Here is a 17605-nt window from a genome sequence, read left to right on the forward strand (position 1 = left end):
TTTAACGATGCAGTAAATACGTCAGTAATAACTAAACAATTTGTGATGGGCCACAATGTTTCTGAAAAAATGATGACAGAGTTAACCCATTTTGAGGGTACAGTGTAAGCTATTGCCATGTCAAAGAAAAAACAAGCAAAAATTACTGACTCTTTTCGCGAAATGACGTTTTATTCTGTGTAGAGGTTTACATTTCTCTTTATATCTTTGGTAAGTATGGTACCTAGTAACCCTATATAACGTTCTGTAGAATGTAACTTTTTATTTACTGGATTTTTCATTTGTGTTTACCAATTAATTTGACAGAATGGTGCTATATTTCATATATACATTTTTCACACTTTAATTTTTTTCTGTAGTCCATTGAAAAACGTATAGACAAACTTTTACTGTATTTGTGCTGTGTGTTCCATTTTCATCCCATTCCCAATGAGATTTTCTATAAACATTCACCGCATGTCACTAGGCACAGTAACATTAAATGTAAAGTTTAAACATACTTTCACTAATACTTTGTTTTCTAGTTTTCATTGGAAAAAGGGACTAAAAGGACAACACTCTTGAAGACAAAGGTATTTTTAAGAAATGAGACTGACTGATGAATTATCTGAGGAGATTGGTGGTCGGGAAACATTATTTTAATAAAGCTTTCACACCTCCAAAAGTTTTTAACACTCTGCAAGTTGCATAGGTACTGTAATCTTCTCATCAACAAGTTGGGTAGTGATACTCGACTATGATATTATTACACTTAACTTTCCGTGGCCATTATTGAAATAATGCAGGGATGTTGCAGAGGTTGGGAAACATTATTTTAATAAAACTTTCCACCTACCAAAAAGTTATAATCTATCTGGCCCAATACCTCTAAAAGTTTTTAACACTCTGCAAGTTGCATAAGCACTGTAATATTCTCATCAACAAGTTGAGTAGTAATACTCAACAATGATATTATTACACTTAACCTCTTGTGGCCATTATTGGAAATATGCAGTGATGTTACAATAAACAAGTACATTAGTGATTATGAAATTGCATTGCACTCTGAATGCTTCCAAGAGACTTGCGCATATACTATCGAGTGATTCAGCTTGCCCTCGCAAAATATCACGATAAAACTCACAACAAGCAGAACAAAGTGCCCTCACTCCTTGGCACAATAATACTGTGGTTGACTAATATAACTCGCTGACCTACGAGCCACACGAAACAAACATCCTCATTGGTATCTGACATGGCAATCTAAACATCAGTCCTTAATTAGATACCTTGTCATTGCACTATTTCAAATCCATAAACTAATGTGATGTAGATAAATTAATATCACAACATAAAATTATTATTTTATCTGTCCACAGACCTGCTGCAACAGTTCAAGAACCGATGGCTGAGGACGAACACGAAAGCTTTTCATAAGCATGTTCACAACAGGTGGTAAAACTATTTCAAATTTCTCGAGCAGTGTTGACACAGCTTGTTTTAGCAGCGTACACATTGCCTGAAACATTACAAATGGAAACAAGTTTACATAAAGCTTTAAAATGTTAAAAAAAGTTTTACAAACAAAAGTAATCTGTCATACTTAATTGTCAATACAATCACGAAACAAAAAGCATAGCCCTCCCTCATGAAGCCTACACTTCTTTCTTCAGCCACTATCAAACCAGTGTCATAGCTGCCAACCTTGAGAAGAGCCTGTCAGTAATCACATTGCAAATATGGGGGAGGGAGGGGTGCTCCCCATTTTCAGATTAAAATGAATCCAAATTATCATTTTTAATAAAGTAAACTTCTTCAGTCTCACTGTCTGTCACATTGCCAATGAATGTGAGGATCTCTCTGCCAAATCCACGTTTACTACACGTTGTTGCTTCATACATACACTCATTTCTGCCACATAGAAAGTATCATATTTATTTATTCCACCAACCTGTTGCAGCAGCAACTGGAAATGAGAGAACCCCCCCCCCCCCCCCTCTGCCTCACAGAGTGGCAAATTCATAAATTTTTCTTCTTGTCCGCTCCATTTCATTGTGGAACACACAGAAACACAGCATGCAAGACTACCAAAATAGTTGTTCACCAACTGAATCCAAAGCATCTGCAATATCTTTAGTGTTGCAAATATTGCCCACGAATATGCTTGAATTTATAGTGGAGATGGTTGTTGTGAGAAATCGGGTAATGAAAATTGTTTGGATTCAGGGTCGAAAATCCCTCCCGGGGGACACCACCTTATGGTAGGCACCTTCAGTGCTGGGCAGGAGGTTTTGCATGCTCCGATGAAGCCGAGGGCTGTGCCAGCAGTAGCGTAGCTATTGGCAGGGTCACCCAGGCCAGACTGGTCTCAACAGAAGAGACAGACGAAGTGTGTCCCGCAACACAAGCAGGAGAGGCTCTATAGGTGTAGGGAAGCCAACACTCATAGAGGAATGAACCCTAAAAAAATCCAGGTCCCCCAAGATGGGGGTTGGGCGTGAGGCTAACAGCCTCACCCCAGAAAGAGAGAGCCTGTTATAGAACCAAAGGACAAAGAAAGCCGGATGGATGCAACGGATAAACGGCCTTGGAAACGGAAATGGCACACGAATTGGTATTTAGCGACTGGAATGTGAGAACACTGCCTGGGGGACTACAGAACCTGAAAAAGGAAATGAAGAAATACAATATGACGATGGCGGCAGTACAAGAAGTGAAATGGAAAGGAAGTGAAATATTAACATCTGGGACACACAATGTTTTACAGCTGTGGAAGCACAGGATATGGGAGCACAGGTTTTCTGGTTGATAATGCTCTAAAGGCTGTCACATTGAACTTTAAGCCTGTTAGCGAAAGAATCTGTGTATTACAAATGAAAGCCCGTTTCTTCAATATATCCTTCATATGTACATATGCACCAACAGAAGATGCAGAGTCAGTGGTAAAAGATGTATTTTATGAGCAACTGAGCAGGAAATAGCAAGGGGGGCAAAGCATGATGTTAAGGTGATTATGGGGGGCCTCAATGCTCAAGTAGGAAAAGAAATTGCATACAGGAAAACAGCTGGTAAGGAGAGTCTGCATGAAGTTTCTAATGATAATGGTATCAGACTAATTGATTTTGCCATGAGCAATAACATGGTTGTTAAAAAGCACATGGATGCAAAGTAAGGATATAAGGGAACTTCCTGGCAGATTAAAACTGTGTGCCGGACCGAGACTCGAACTCGGGACCTATGCCTTTCGCAGGCAAGTGCTCTGCCAACTGAGCTACCTAAGCACAACTCACACCCCGTCCTCACAGCTTTAATTCTGCCAGTACCTCGTCTCCTACCTTCCAATCTTCACAGAAGCTCTCCTGTGAACCTTGCAGAACTAGCACTCCTGGAAGAAAGGATATTGTGGAGACATGGCTTAGCAACAGTTTCATATCAGCACACATTCCGCTATAGAGTGAAAATTTCATTCTAGATATAAGGAAAGTTACATGAAGCTCCCCAGATGGGATCACAAAAAATCAGATTGATCACATACTCATAGATACACGACATGCTTCAGATATATTAGAGGTGGATAGCTGTCGTGATGCAAATGGAGATAGTGATCATTATTTGGTAAGAATCAAACACAGATATAGGATAGCCAATTATACACAGATCAAGAAAGCTATCACAACACGGTTTGTTGACAACAAGTTAAAAAATGATGAAAATACAGTATAACAGTATAAAACTAACTTGACAAATAGACTTAATGAAGCTGAAGAGTGGGCAGGAGAGGATATTGAAGAAAGATGGGAAATGGTTAAAGGAATAATACATGAGACAGCTGAAACTGTACTGGGCAGAAAGAAGCAATCGAGAATCCAGAGCTGGTTTGATGAAGACTGTAGGAGGAATATTGAAGAAAGAAATGAGGCAAGAAAAAGAATGCTGCAGATGAGAACTAGAGGTACTGTAGATGAATACCAGGAGAAGAGAAGGGAAGCAGATAAAGAATGTAGGAGGAAAAAGAGAGAATTTGAAAAACAGTGGATAGATAAGTTAGGAGAGAGAAATACTGCTCAAGAAACAAGGAAATTCTATATGAGGGTTAAAGATACAAGGAAAGGATTCCAACTCACACCAGTTTACTGTAAAGATAAGGAGGGAAATCTGATTGGAGGAAAAGAGCAGATTTTAGACAGATGGGTGGAGTATTTTAATGAAATACTGAATACAGAATCAGAAAATGAAGGTGGGGTAAATGCAAGTATATGGCAGAAGAGGTGGAGCAGGAAGTAAACAGAGATGAAGAGCACCAGGGATCAGTAGCAGAACCCACACTGGAAGAAGTTAAAGTTAGTATCAAGACTCTTAAAAACAATAAAGCTCTGGGAGGAGACAATATTACAGTGGAAATGATAACATATGGTGAAGAAAAACTAGTGTTTTGCATGAGATTATAGTGGAAATATGGAGGAACGAAAATATGCCGAAACAGTGGAGTACAGCAATACTCTGCCCTATACATAAAAAAGCTGACTGCGGGAATTATGGAGGAATTGCACTACTCTGTGTAGTATATAAAGTATTAGGAAAAATCATGGCTGGGCAGTTAAGAACACATGCAGAAGAGTATCTAGGAGACTACCAGTGTGGTTTCAGAACTAATAGATCCACTAAAGATCAGATTTTCACTATCAGAAAGATCCTTGAAAAATGTTACGAGTACAACATCGATGTCCACCAGCCGTTCATTGACTTCAAACAAGCTTGTGATAGTATCAAAAGGGATCAACTTTTGAAGGCAATGCAAGAGGCAGGAGTCCCTAACAAACTGATAAGATTGGTTCAAATGACTTTGAGAAGAACAGTATGCAAAGTAAAGATCGAGGGTACTTATCAAAGGCATCTGAAGCTAACCAAGGACTGCGGCAGGGTGATGTGTTCTCCACTATTCTGTTTAATGTTGCCTTGGAGAGTGTAATGTGAAAGACACAATGCAACAACTCTGGCGGAACACTGTTTAACACAGTGACTCAGGAGATTGCATTTGCAGATGATGTTGATTTGTTATCCAGGAGGAAACAGGACCAGGAAGAAAAGCTTGAAAAAGTAGAAAGATATGGTGCGGAGATGGGGCTGACCATTAATCAATCAAAGACCAAGTATACATTAACATCTAGGAAAAGATATAGTGAAGGAGAAAGAGGCACGACTTTGAACAGAAAAGAATACGAACGCTGTGAGAGCTTTAAATATCTTGGGTAACTGGTAACTGAGAATAATGATGTGAGAGAAGAAATACATGCAAGGATTGCAGCTGGTAACAGGAGCTACTTTGCACTGGTTAAAGTATTTAAAGCAAGGAGCCTTAGTAGGAACCTGAAGCTGATGGTGTATCACACAGTAGTTAGACCTGTGGTGATGTATGGTTCAGAGACCTGGACTACGACACAAAACAATGAGGCGTTGTTGCTGAAATGGGAAAGGAAGATACTTGGGAAAATCTATGGGCCAGTGAATGATAGGAATTTTTGGAAAATCAGAAATAATACGGAGATCAGAGAGTTGTGCAACAAACCAGATATCGTAACTGAAATAAAGAGTAACAGACTACATTGGTTGGGACATGTAGAAAAAATGGTGGAGAACAGCACAGTCAACAAAGTTTTCAAAGGAAAACCCAGTGGACATCGTATAAGGGGCAGACCAAGGACCAGATGGCTAGACAAAGTGGAAGAGGACTTGAGAAGGATGGAAGTGAGAAGATGGAGAGCCAAGGCAGCCAGCAGAGAGAAGTGGGTGGAGGTTGTCCGGGAGGCCAAGCCCTACAAGGGCTGTAGTGCCAAAAAGCTTGGTGGCAAATTTAATCTTGGGACAAACACCATTCATGTGATCTTCCAATAGCCATCTCACCATGAGGCCAGACATATGCAGAAAGTATCGCCAATGCACCAAAAAAAAACGAGATGGGCAATGTGCTACAGAGCTCAGAACTTGTTCCTCAAAATGCAATGAAACTGACTGTGTGGATCCTATCACCATACATCATTCTGTACCATTTATTGCGGTACAGAAAATACGTTGTCCAAACCACATAAAACATGACAATCCCCAATGTAATTTCAGTGTGCTAAATACTTTGTCACCTTACTTGGTATAGGCAATGACCTTGCCACAGTGGATACACCGGTTCCCATGAGATCACTGAAGTTAAGCACAATTGGGCTTGCCGGGCACTTGGATGGGTGACCATCCAGCTGCCATGCGCTGTTGCCATTTTTCAGGGTGCACTCAACCTCGTGATGCCAATTGAGGAGCTACTCAATCGTATAGTAGCGGCTTCGGTCAAAGAAAACCATCATAATGACCAGGAGTGCAGTGTGCTGACCACACGCCCCTCCCATCCGCATCCTCAACTGAGGATGACATGGCAGTCGGATGGTCCCGATGGGCCACTTGTGGCCTGAAGACAGAGTGCTGCTTTTTTTTTTCTTGGTATAAGTTAAAAAAATCCCCGTCACAGCTTTATATATTAAACAGCCATGAAAAAGTGAGACATGGGAAGTAATGTTCAGTCATTCCTTCAGATACAAAACTTGTATGTTTAATTATTTTAGCCAACCAATACTTGGCAATAGCATTTAATATTTCCAATTTCCAGAAATTGGTTGTCTTCAGTAATTGTAATGACTATTCCAGAATTAAAAATGAAGAAATGCAGTTAACACTATTAATTTATTCTATTAAAGGGACGAGTACCTTCTCCCAGATATTGTGACTGCATATTAAAAGTTTCCTGTAACTAATCAACAGCACATAATTCCAGTATTTTGTTCACTTTAGAATTGTTCTGAAAGATACATTACTCTCAGTGAAATGATGGTACTATTTTATAAGAGGCCACTGATATTTTAAACTCAAACTATATGTTGGTAACTCCTGTAATGAGTGATACTAGGAAGTTATGATGACAGAACAGCTGATTTGTATAGGCAATGATGTAACAATATGTTTTCATTTTGATTGTGGCAGAAATATTAAATATTTAATCTAAAAACAACTTGAACAGACTAGGTTCTGGATGGCAATCAAACTGAATTTTCACAGAAAAACACTTCAGTTGCTGAGACAAACTTACATGTACATGTAATAAACTATTTTATGCTGAGTTTTCATTTTCTGCTTTTGCCACATCACAGCATTTATGCTCTGCAGGACTCTAGATGCAAATACACAGATAATAATGGAAAGTGAATCAATCAGCTTCCAAGCTAACATATACCTCCAGCTACACCACAGATCAGTCTGCAAGCTAAACCAAAATTTTACATTCACTGGGTTAACCATCTCGCAACCAAACTGCCATCTTTCAACCTAAGATGGACCTCATAATCAACAACAACAACAACACAGAAATTCCTGTAAGCAGCAAAAAGCAGGAAATGAATTAAGGGTCCTCCATCCAATGTGAGTACAATAATTTACATTATTTTGTCACCACAACCAACATTTGTCTTTCAGATGAAATCATTAATAACATTTCAATATGAAAGGTGCAAATGTACTATTTATATGTACATATAACAATAACAGAACCATGAATATGCAACAAAAGTACAATGCGGAGAACATGCCATCCCCAAAATGCGATTTACGTATATGTTAGCACCATTAAGAAGTGTCTGGTTACCAACTGTTCACTCACTACAACATACCATCTTGAACGTTAGTCCTACAGCCCGTGTCCAGTGGAAATACTTTAATCTATTAGCTACAAACAGGCCTGACCTTATCAACGGAAGCGGTATAGAGACAAGCATCAACAATCACAATATCATGGTAGTCATGGTTAATAAATTCATTAAGAAGGCTAGAAGAGTCTTTATGCTTTAAAGAGAATATAAACAGTTGTTAGTATCCCACATAGACAATGAATGGACACTATTTAGCTTCAATAGGATGGATATAGAGGAATTATGGACAAAGTTTAAACTGGCTGTAATCACACTCTGAAAAGGATGTGCCCAGTAAATGGATTAAGGATGGAAAAAAACCCATCATGGTTTAATAACAAAATGCGGAAAATGCTAAGAAAACAGAGATTGTTGCATTCTCAGGTTAAAAAAAGAACGTGGAAATGTTAACAGGCATAAGTTAGTAGAAATTTGTACGTCTATAAAAAGATCACTGCTCAAAGCATATAACAGATTGCACCACCTTACCCTAAGAAAGATCTCGCTGAGAACTGGAGAAAATTTTGGCCATGCATAAAATCACACAGCGGGTCAAAGGCTTCTATCCAGTCACTCATCAATCAGTCTGGTGCAGCAACAGAACACAGCCAAAGCAAAGCTTAAGTTTTCAGTTTCGCATTTAAGAAATCATTCATGGAGGAGGACTGTACAAACATAGTGTCATTCAACCACTGGATAGACCTATCATTGAGAGAAACTGAAGGAGTTGAAAACAATTAAGTCACCAGATCCAGTTGGAATCCTGATTTGATTTTACAAAGAGTACTTTGTGCCATAGGCCGCTTACTTAGTTTCCATTTACCATGAATCTATCACCCAGTACAGAGCCCAAAGTGACTGGAGAAAGGGCAGGTGACTCCTTTATTTAACAAGGATAAAAGAATGGACCCACAAAAATACACACCAATATTCTTAATATTGGTTTGTTGCAAAATTCTTGAACATATTCTAAGTTCGAATATAATAAATTTCCTTGAGACAAAGAAGCTTCTGTCCACAAATCAGGAAGGATTTAGAAAGCATAATTCATGCAAAACTCATCTTGCCCTTTTAATACAATATCCAGCTAAACCATGGATGAAGGGCAACTGGCAGATTCAGTACTGCTAGATTTCTGGAAAGTGTGTGACCTGGTGCCCCACTGCAGACAGATAACGGAGGTCCAAATACATGGAATAGGTTCTCAGGTGGCTCAAAGACTTCTTACGGAATAGAATCCACTATGTTGTTCTTGATGATGTGTGTTCCAGTTTACTGGGAGAATTTTGGGAAAGTGTAAAGGAGACTGCATACAGAACACCTGTGCAACCCATTCCTGTAAGTTCTGCTCAAGTGTCTGGATCCCCATCAGGTCAAATTACAGGAAAACATCAAAGCAATTCAGAGGCATACTGCTAGATTTGTTATCAGTAGGTTCAATGGAAAAGCTTTGTGAACTCAAATGCAAATCCTAGAGGGAAGATAATGTTCTTTTCATGAAACACTACTGAGGAAATTTAAAGAACTCACATTTGCAGCTGATTACAGAATGAGTCTACTGTCGCCAACATACGTTTTGCGTAAGGACTGCGAAAACAAGATCAGAGAAATTATGGCTCATATAAAGGCACATAGACTATCATTTCTCCCTTGCTCCAGGTACTAAAAGCTAATTTCAAACTCATCTCTGCATGCTTTACATTCTTTACTACCCTGGCGTCTGTATCCCAGATGTACCACATTCCTAACGTATCAAGGAGTACACTATAGAATTCCTGAATATGGTTCAACTCAAACAATTCGTAGCCTCAGTATCAACATTACTGAGGTTGCAAAGCTTCAGGTTTAGACCTATATAGCTGCAAAATAGAAGACTTTGAGAAAATCTGTGTATGAGCAAAATTTTGTCCCATCAGACAGTGTTGGGAGAAACCAAAGGTGTGAATGAAATTTACACACTTCTTGTGTCAATGCAAGCAGAGATTTGCAGCAGGTTGCACTGTAATACTAGCAAAACCATTCCCACATCTGTTATGACTAACAGAGTAATTGTACTGAAAGTAATTATTCCCTCTTTCTATTACAGCAAAACTTCTGACCATTCTAATTAAGTGTCTAACAGTAAAGGTCACAAGGCTAATAAATCTCATTCCTCGTGAACCAGTCAGGATCTTACTGAAGAGGAAAAAAACTACCAAAATAGAAATGTCAGATTGGTTCAACTGGCTCTCCAGATATTTTCAGGGCTTTACAGCTGATTGTTGCATTTGAGAGTATCACCAATTTTTGTTTTCATATCATCCTCTGAACAACTTAATTTAACAACAGTTCTTCATTAGAGTACATTGACTCAATCTGATCATGAGGAAGATACATATCTTGACAACCAATCTCATCCGTCAAATCCATTTTACTCCTCAGATGTAATATGTATGACACCACAGTATAGAAATGAATTATTATTTCAGTCTTCACTGTGATGTGTACTGCTTGCCTTTGTCAGCATTAGCTAAGGAAATTTCTATAGAAAGTAACTTGAAACACGAAGACCTGGGTGTACAATCCAGTTCTGACACCTATTAGACCTTTCAATCTTACCCCTATCAATAAGATGGATCGCCAAAAGTAAGTGATACACCACAGGCATAAAAAATACTTGCTCCACCACAGGAAACTAAGACTGTAAACATAAAAAAAATCTCAAGGATAAACTTGATATTTTCACCAGGAATTCATATGGTACTAACACCTTAAAAAGTGAAACATTAACTCTCCTTTGAAAATTTTTGCAGAGGTGTTCTACCCTATTTCATTTATTGTTTCCTTCACTGAAACTGCAACTGTACAATTTCTTGATATTTTGAGAAGGTATATGATATTTGGCTAACTTTCATCAGCAGTCACTTTTCCTCACTTTTGAAGAACAGAATCTTACACCCAGAAAGTAAAAATAAATGTTGATTGTCACTAAAATTCTGCTACAATCTACATGGTCAATGTTTCGAAAATGTTAGAAGCAAAGCTTGAAGGTCTCAATGATAATCATGTAATACTAAAACAATCCAATAAAGTTAATAAGAAAGTTAAAATTAGCTAATTACCTAAAGTAAAAACACACACACAATTATACATATATTATACTTCACCTTCATAATTTCTTCATCAGTACACCATTTACATGTTATAGTTTCCAAAACTGGAAAAACCTTCTCCAAAATGAGAAGAACAGGCTGAGGATCATCAGACTTTAGAGCTCCTCCTCTCACAGCACTGGTGTCTAGAGTTGCAAAAATTGTGCTCATCATCTTAAGTCTCAGCAAGATGTCACTATAGGTCTGCATTCCTTTATCCTGAAAAGCAAGATAAATATAATTTTTCTGGTGATGCTTTTGCTGGCGATTATATTCACAGAGACAACACTGAAACCACAGAAATCTTAAAATCATTAATTCAAAAAACTGTGGTGAAATACACGATAGGCACACAAATCTATTAGAAATGTACTGCCGTCTCCTTGTAAGTAGGTTTAGACTTGCCCACATATGCTCTGTAGCCAAGAGCTCACGCTCCTCCTATCAGCTCTGCTGTAAATATTGAGCATCGAGCCAAGATGAGATGTAATGCAGTTGTGCAGGCACGATATTCGGTATATAAAAAATGAAAATTCTGAGTTACAGAAGAAAGGTCATGTTCTAACTAATAAAAAAAAAGCTCATTTCAAAATGGAAGGCAAAAGAGTTATCAAAAGCAGAAAGGAAGTGCCAAACAGTTTTCAAACTACGCAAATGAAATAATGTTTGTGGATAAAAACAGGTACAGTGTATTGTCAACAAGTTGTACCAATGCTGAGTGCAAGATGGATGATGAACTCTGTAAACAGTTTGTGGATAGAAAACAAGAAGCGTGATGAACTTTGTAAACAGCTTGTGTATACAAAAACAAATTAGTCTCCTAATACAAAAGAAGAATACAATAGCAATCAATCTCCACTGACAAAGGGCAGTAAATTTGTAGAATAGATTGGAGAATAGTCAATTACCAACATTGATAAATCATGCATAAATGTGTGTAAGTAACCAGTACACTCAAAAATCAAGACTGAAGTGCAACGTACTTTTGCTTGCTGATAACCCCACATGAAATTTAACCAATACCTACACAATACAAACAATAACATACAATTTAAGAGTGTGATGAAGCCAGGACTGGGAACAAAAAACATTGTATGAAATGTAGATCTGGAAGGTATAATGTCGCACAGACGGTGAGTTTATTGTCAAGTGTCAACAGATGCAAATGATATGATACATGGTAAAAGCTGGCATCTGTACTGAGAGTTTGAAAAATTTTCTATAAAACACTATTGTTGCTACCATTCCACATCACTTTTGATCTGGAATGCAACTTGTCTGATAACAGATATTAGAAAAACAGATACAAGAATTAAATTACTATGCCCTGGTTATGAAAACTGTTTAATTCTAGACATAGGTAATTCAGATTAAAGCTTTCACACTACATGCAGATTACATATTAATTATTAGGCTATGCATTTTAGTATGAAAAATTATGCAAAATAATTACAGGCTAATCTATGAAAACAACTTATTTGCCACTGAGCTTTAAGTCTCTTTTTAGAGTAAAAAAAGCCTTCAGCATACACACAAGAAGCCAAAATATCCACTGACCACACCAAAGAAGAAAAAATGCAAAATAATGTACCAGAATATTCAGCACATTACTAATAAAAGAAAATCAGTCAATGAATTTCTAGGAGAGGGTACAGCACACTTCTATATTAAGAATGAACTTGGGGGCGAAATTGAAGAATCTTAGTTTTAAGTTAAATAATTTTAAAATTGTGAGTGTGTATTGTAGATAAATACACAAGGGTGGTAGAGTAGGTATTTACATTTGAAATAATGTTTAGTGCGAAAAAATTGGTTGTGTTGATCAACTTACTGCAGAGATGGCCGTTTATTATGGAGATGGCATTTTAATCAGCAATACTTAAAATAAAGCTAGGCAAAAACACTTTAATAATTGTTGGCCTGTGTACATCACCAAGCAGCAATGTATGAATTCTTGTCATTTACAACAACTTATCTATGAAGGGGGCAGGATGTGAACACACTCTCTAAGCTATAATGTAAATTACCTTAGGTATTCTGACTTTTTACATTGCTACAGTGATATCCATGCAAGTTCACTGGCAACCAGACTAACATCTGACTCAAAGACTTGCACTGACTACATTGTTATGAATTTAAATAGGGAAGGAGGAGGAGATTAGTGTTTAACATTCTGTCAACAACGAGGTCATTAGAGATGGTGTACAAGTTTGGATTAGGGAAGGATGGGGACGAAAATCAGCTATGCCCTTTCAAAGGAACCATCCTGCCATTTGCATGAAGCGATTTAGGTAAATCACAGAAAACCTCTATCAGGATGGCTGGACAGATGTTTGAAGCATCGTCCTCCCAAATGTGAGTCCAGTACGCTAACCACTGCACCACCTTATTCGGTAAATACAGAAGAATTAATAGTGTTCATTATCTGAAACTAACTCCCCCCCCCCCCCTCCCTCTCTCTCTCTCTCTCTCTCTCTCTCTCTCTCTCTCTCTCTCTCTCTCTCTCTGACCATAAAGCTCGATCCACAGAGATTAATACAGACCACAAAATAGTACCGCATAGTGAATTAATCACTTCTAAAAGAAAAACTGACGATAATAAACTTAAGGAATACTTTTCACACATCGACTGTCAGCATATACATACAAATCAAGTGATACTACTGAAAAGTGAGGCAATTTCTAAGAAATATTTAACCAATTATAATTGGGCATGTACAATGATAAAAACATTAAAGAAACCAGAGTACACACATAAACTTAAAATCCATCCAGAAATTCACAAATGAAGGAAAATATTGAAGACAGAAAGTAAAAACCCTTTTTAATGAACCTCTGGATACCCAAACTGGAAAGCTCTAAGATATTTAGGGAGTCATGGAATGTATAGTGAAAAAGACAGATTAGAGGCCATAGGAGGAGAATTTTCATTGCAGCTGACAAAAATATTGTCTCTATTGAGGTCAAGTTGAGTGTGACAGTGAAGTCATCTGGTCATGTATAAAACGTGTAGGTGAAACTCAGTTAATTGTTAGATGTTTTTACTGGCCACCCAATTCCGCTGTGACAGTTCTAGAGTCATTCAAAGAAAGGCTAGAGTCAAAAGTGCATTAATATCTGAATAGCACATAAATATCCAGATCGTGCAATACTAGTTGGAGACAACTTTAAGCTGCCAAGTATAGACTGGGACTGGGACGTCTATGGATTCTGCTAGATAGGGCAGATAAGCAGTTATTAATATCTTATTTAGACAGTGAATTGACATCACCATTTCATCATCATTGACGGCAGCAAGTCGCCGATGTGGCATCAACTAAAAAGAACTTGTGATATGGCGGCTGAACTGCCCCGCATGGGGCCTCCCGGCCAACAATGCCATACGATCATTTCATTTCATTCCATTTACTTAGTTCCAGTAAGATGGATGCAGAGGAATTATAGGCAAAGTTTAAGCAGATTTTAAATTGTGGTCTGGAGAGTTATGTCCCTAGTAATTGGATAAAGGATGGAAAAGACCCACCACAGTACAATAAAGAAATTCGGGGGATGCTGAGAAAACAGAGGGTTGCACTCTAGGTAAACAGAGACTGCTGCACTCTAGGTTCAAACAGGCATGCACAAATGATGACTAACGAACGTTAGTAGACATTCGTGCTTCTGTTAAAAGATCTGTGCGCGAAGCATACAACTACCAATGTCACACCTTAGCAAAAGATCTGGCAGAGACCCCAAGAAAATTCTGGTCATATGTAAAATCGCTATGCAAGTCTAAGGGCTCCATTCTGTCCATTGTTGACCAGTCTAGTGGAGCAGTTGAAGATAACAAAACAAAAGTGAAATCTTTTACATTTCACATTCTAGAAATCATTTACACAGCAGAACCATACAAACATATCGTCATTTGACCATCGGGCAGACTCCCATAGGGACGACATAGAAATAAGCATCCCTGGTGTAGAGTAACAACTGCAAGATCTGAAAACAAATAAATCATCAAGTCCAGATGGAATCCCAGTTCATTTTTTTGAAAGGTACCCTAAGACAATGGCCCCTTGCTTAGCTTTCATTTAGCATGAATCTCTCGCCCAGCAGAAGTCTCAAGGGACTGAAAAAAAGTGCAGGCGACTCCAGTATATAAGAAAGTTGAAAGAACAGAGCAGCAAAATTACAGACTGATATCCCTAACTTCTGTTCACTGTAAAATCCTTGAACCTATCCTCAGCTTCAATATAATAAATGTTCGAGGGACTAAGAAGCTTATGTCCACAAATCAGCATGGTTTTAGAAAGCACCGCTCATTTGAAACTCAGGTTTCCCTTTTTCCACACGATATACTGAGAATTATTGATGAAGCGCAACAATCAGATTCCATATCTCTACATTTCCAGAAAGCATTTGACACAGTACCTCACTGCAGGTTGTTAATGAAGGTATGAGCTCATTAACAGATATGTGAGTGGCTTGAAGACTTCTTAAATCATAGAACCCAGTACGTTGTCCTCAATGGCGAGTGTTCATCCGAGACTGGGGTACCGTCAGGCGTGCCCAAGGGTAAGTGCGATTGGACCATTGCTGTTCTCTATATACATAAATGATTTGGCTAACAATGTGGGCAGCAATCTGCAGTTGTTTGTTGATGATGTTGTGGTGATGGTAAGGTGATAAAGTTGAGCGACTGTAGGAAAATACAAAAGGACTTAGACAAAATTTCCAGTTGATATGATAAATGGCAGCTAGCCCTAAATGTGGAAAAATGTAAGTTAATGTGGATGAGTAGGAACAATAAACCTGTAATATTCAGACACAGTTTACTAGTGTCCTGTATGCCACAGTCTTTTGTGAAGGAGGCTGCTTATAGACTGCTGGTGCAACCTATTCTTGAGTACTGCTCCAGTGTTTGGGATCCTTACCATGTCGGATTGAATGAAGACAGTGAAGAAATTCAGAGGTGGGCAGCTGGATTTGTTACTGGTAGGTTCGAATGACATGGAAGTGTTATGGAGATGCTTCGGGAAGTCAAATGATAATCCCTCAAGTGAACATGGCATTCATTTTGGGTAACGCTATTGAGAAAATTTAGAGAACCAGCATTTGAAGCTGACTGCCAAATGATTCTACTGCTGCCAACAAATATTGTGCGTACGGACTACAAAGATAAGATATGAGAAATCAGGGCTCATAGGGAACCATGTAGACAGCCAATTTTCGTCCCTCTATTTCGAAGTGGAACAGGAAAGAAAATTACTTGTTGTGGTACAGGGTACCCTCTGTCATGCACCGTACGGTAGCTTGCAGAGTGTCTACACAAATGTAAATGTATTTTTTTTCCTTACACACGGGTTTTCCTTAGAGAGAGGTTTTGCCAGGGTACATGGAAAAAGTGACCCAGAATCATCACTTAAGCATGTTTCGGTGATATACATGCTATTTCATTACAAAATTACCAATATCTTGTGCTACAGATTTAAATGCAATACCCATATAATTATTAAACTTCTTTGTTTTGTCTTTCCAGCATAAAGGCTGTCACTCCAGTTAGTTGCTGTCAGTTAGCATTATCCATTTATGTTAAAAGAGGAAAAGGAATTCCTGATGGTATCAATTTATTCGTTGGACAGCAACAACGATACTTGGTGCAATGATCACCGCTGCCGCCTGCTCCTCTTCTTGACAACTCATGTACCACAGTCAGCCTTTGTGCTGAATCCTGGCAGCAACAAGTGTTTTCATAATCTGTAGAAATCTCAGTCTCATTTACTTCCTTTCTCTTGGTCTTGGCACAACAGCTACAATATATGGCATTAACAGAGTGTATTATGTGGAACATATCTCACAAGATAGATTATACGTAACAGGAGGAGGAGTGTTCATTGAGGGTGACCAAGATATTTTCTCTACTGAGGTCGAAATTGAGTGTGGCAGTGAAGTTATCTGGTCCTGTATAACAGGTCTAGGTGAAATCAAGTTAGTTGGGTGGTTAAGACAGTTGTGATGAAATTATTGTTAAACTGTGACCAGTCTCAAGAAAACATAAACATTGAATCACTGTCCAAAAGTGATACATCTGATAAACATAAACTTCTGGGTATTGTAATGGATAAGCATCTGTAAAAAGATTAGCTATAACATTTGCTTATTAAAATGCCTTACACATATAACCACTCCTCTGGCCCTAAAATAAATCTACTGTGAATTAATCCACTCATGTTCTCAATATGTGATAGAAATTTGGGGTGCGGAACCGGCAGTCTAGATGGGGGTGGGGGGTGGGGGAGGGGGGGGGAGGGGGGGGGGGTATTCAGGCTGCAGGAGAGAGCAGTTAGAGTAATTAGTAATATAATATAAGTAAATGTCAATCCTGTAGAGACTATTTCATCCAGTACAATTTACCAACTGTGTACTTTTAGTATGTCCTTAAGACAGCTGTGTTTGTAAAAGTGAGTGAAGAAGTCAGTGTAATGAATACACACATTCGTCATTGCAATAAACAAAAATTTGGGATTATCATATAATAGCGAGTAATAAATGAGCTATGGATCACAGCCCGCTTTCTGCTGGACGACTGATCATGTCAGGAACAACAATATAGTGCCTAGCTGTACTATAGGAGTATATAATAATTTGAATAACTTCACAAGAAGACAGCAGTAATTCAACTCAACATCCAGTTCAACAAAAAGGGTTAATGTTACAGTTTACCCCAAACCATACTACAGTAAACATTAGGAATTCCTCCAAGATTGCTAGAATAGGCTATTTTCCTACGTTAAA

General features: G+C 38.3%; 1 protein-coding gene across 2 annotated transcripts in view; it reads right to left on the reverse strand.

Moving 5' to 3' along the window:
- The window catches only part of LOC124721787 (importin-13), a 189705-nt gene that overhangs the window by 56865 nt on the left and 115235 nt on the right, over nucleotides 1-17605 (reverse strand). For both annotated transcript variants that reach the window (XM_047246904.1, XM_047246903.1), the window contains 2 exons: nucleotides 10847-11050; nucleotides 1361-1498 (listed from right to left, as the gene is read on the reverse strand). In XM_047246904.1, the coding sequence (XP_047102860.1) occupies nucleotides 1361-1498; nucleotides 10847-11050 (342 nt within the window). The remainder of the gene's footprint in view (nucleotides 1-1360; nucleotides 1499-10846; nucleotides 11051-17605) is intronic.

Source organism: Schistocerca piceifrons, chromosome X, assembly GCF_021461385.2.
Source record: "Schistocerca piceifrons isolate TAMUIC-IGC-003096 chromosome X, iqSchPice1.1, whole genome shotgun sequence".
Lineage (NCBI taxonomy): Eukaryota > Metazoa > Arthropoda > Insecta > Orthoptera > Acrididae > Schistocerca > Schistocerca piceifrons.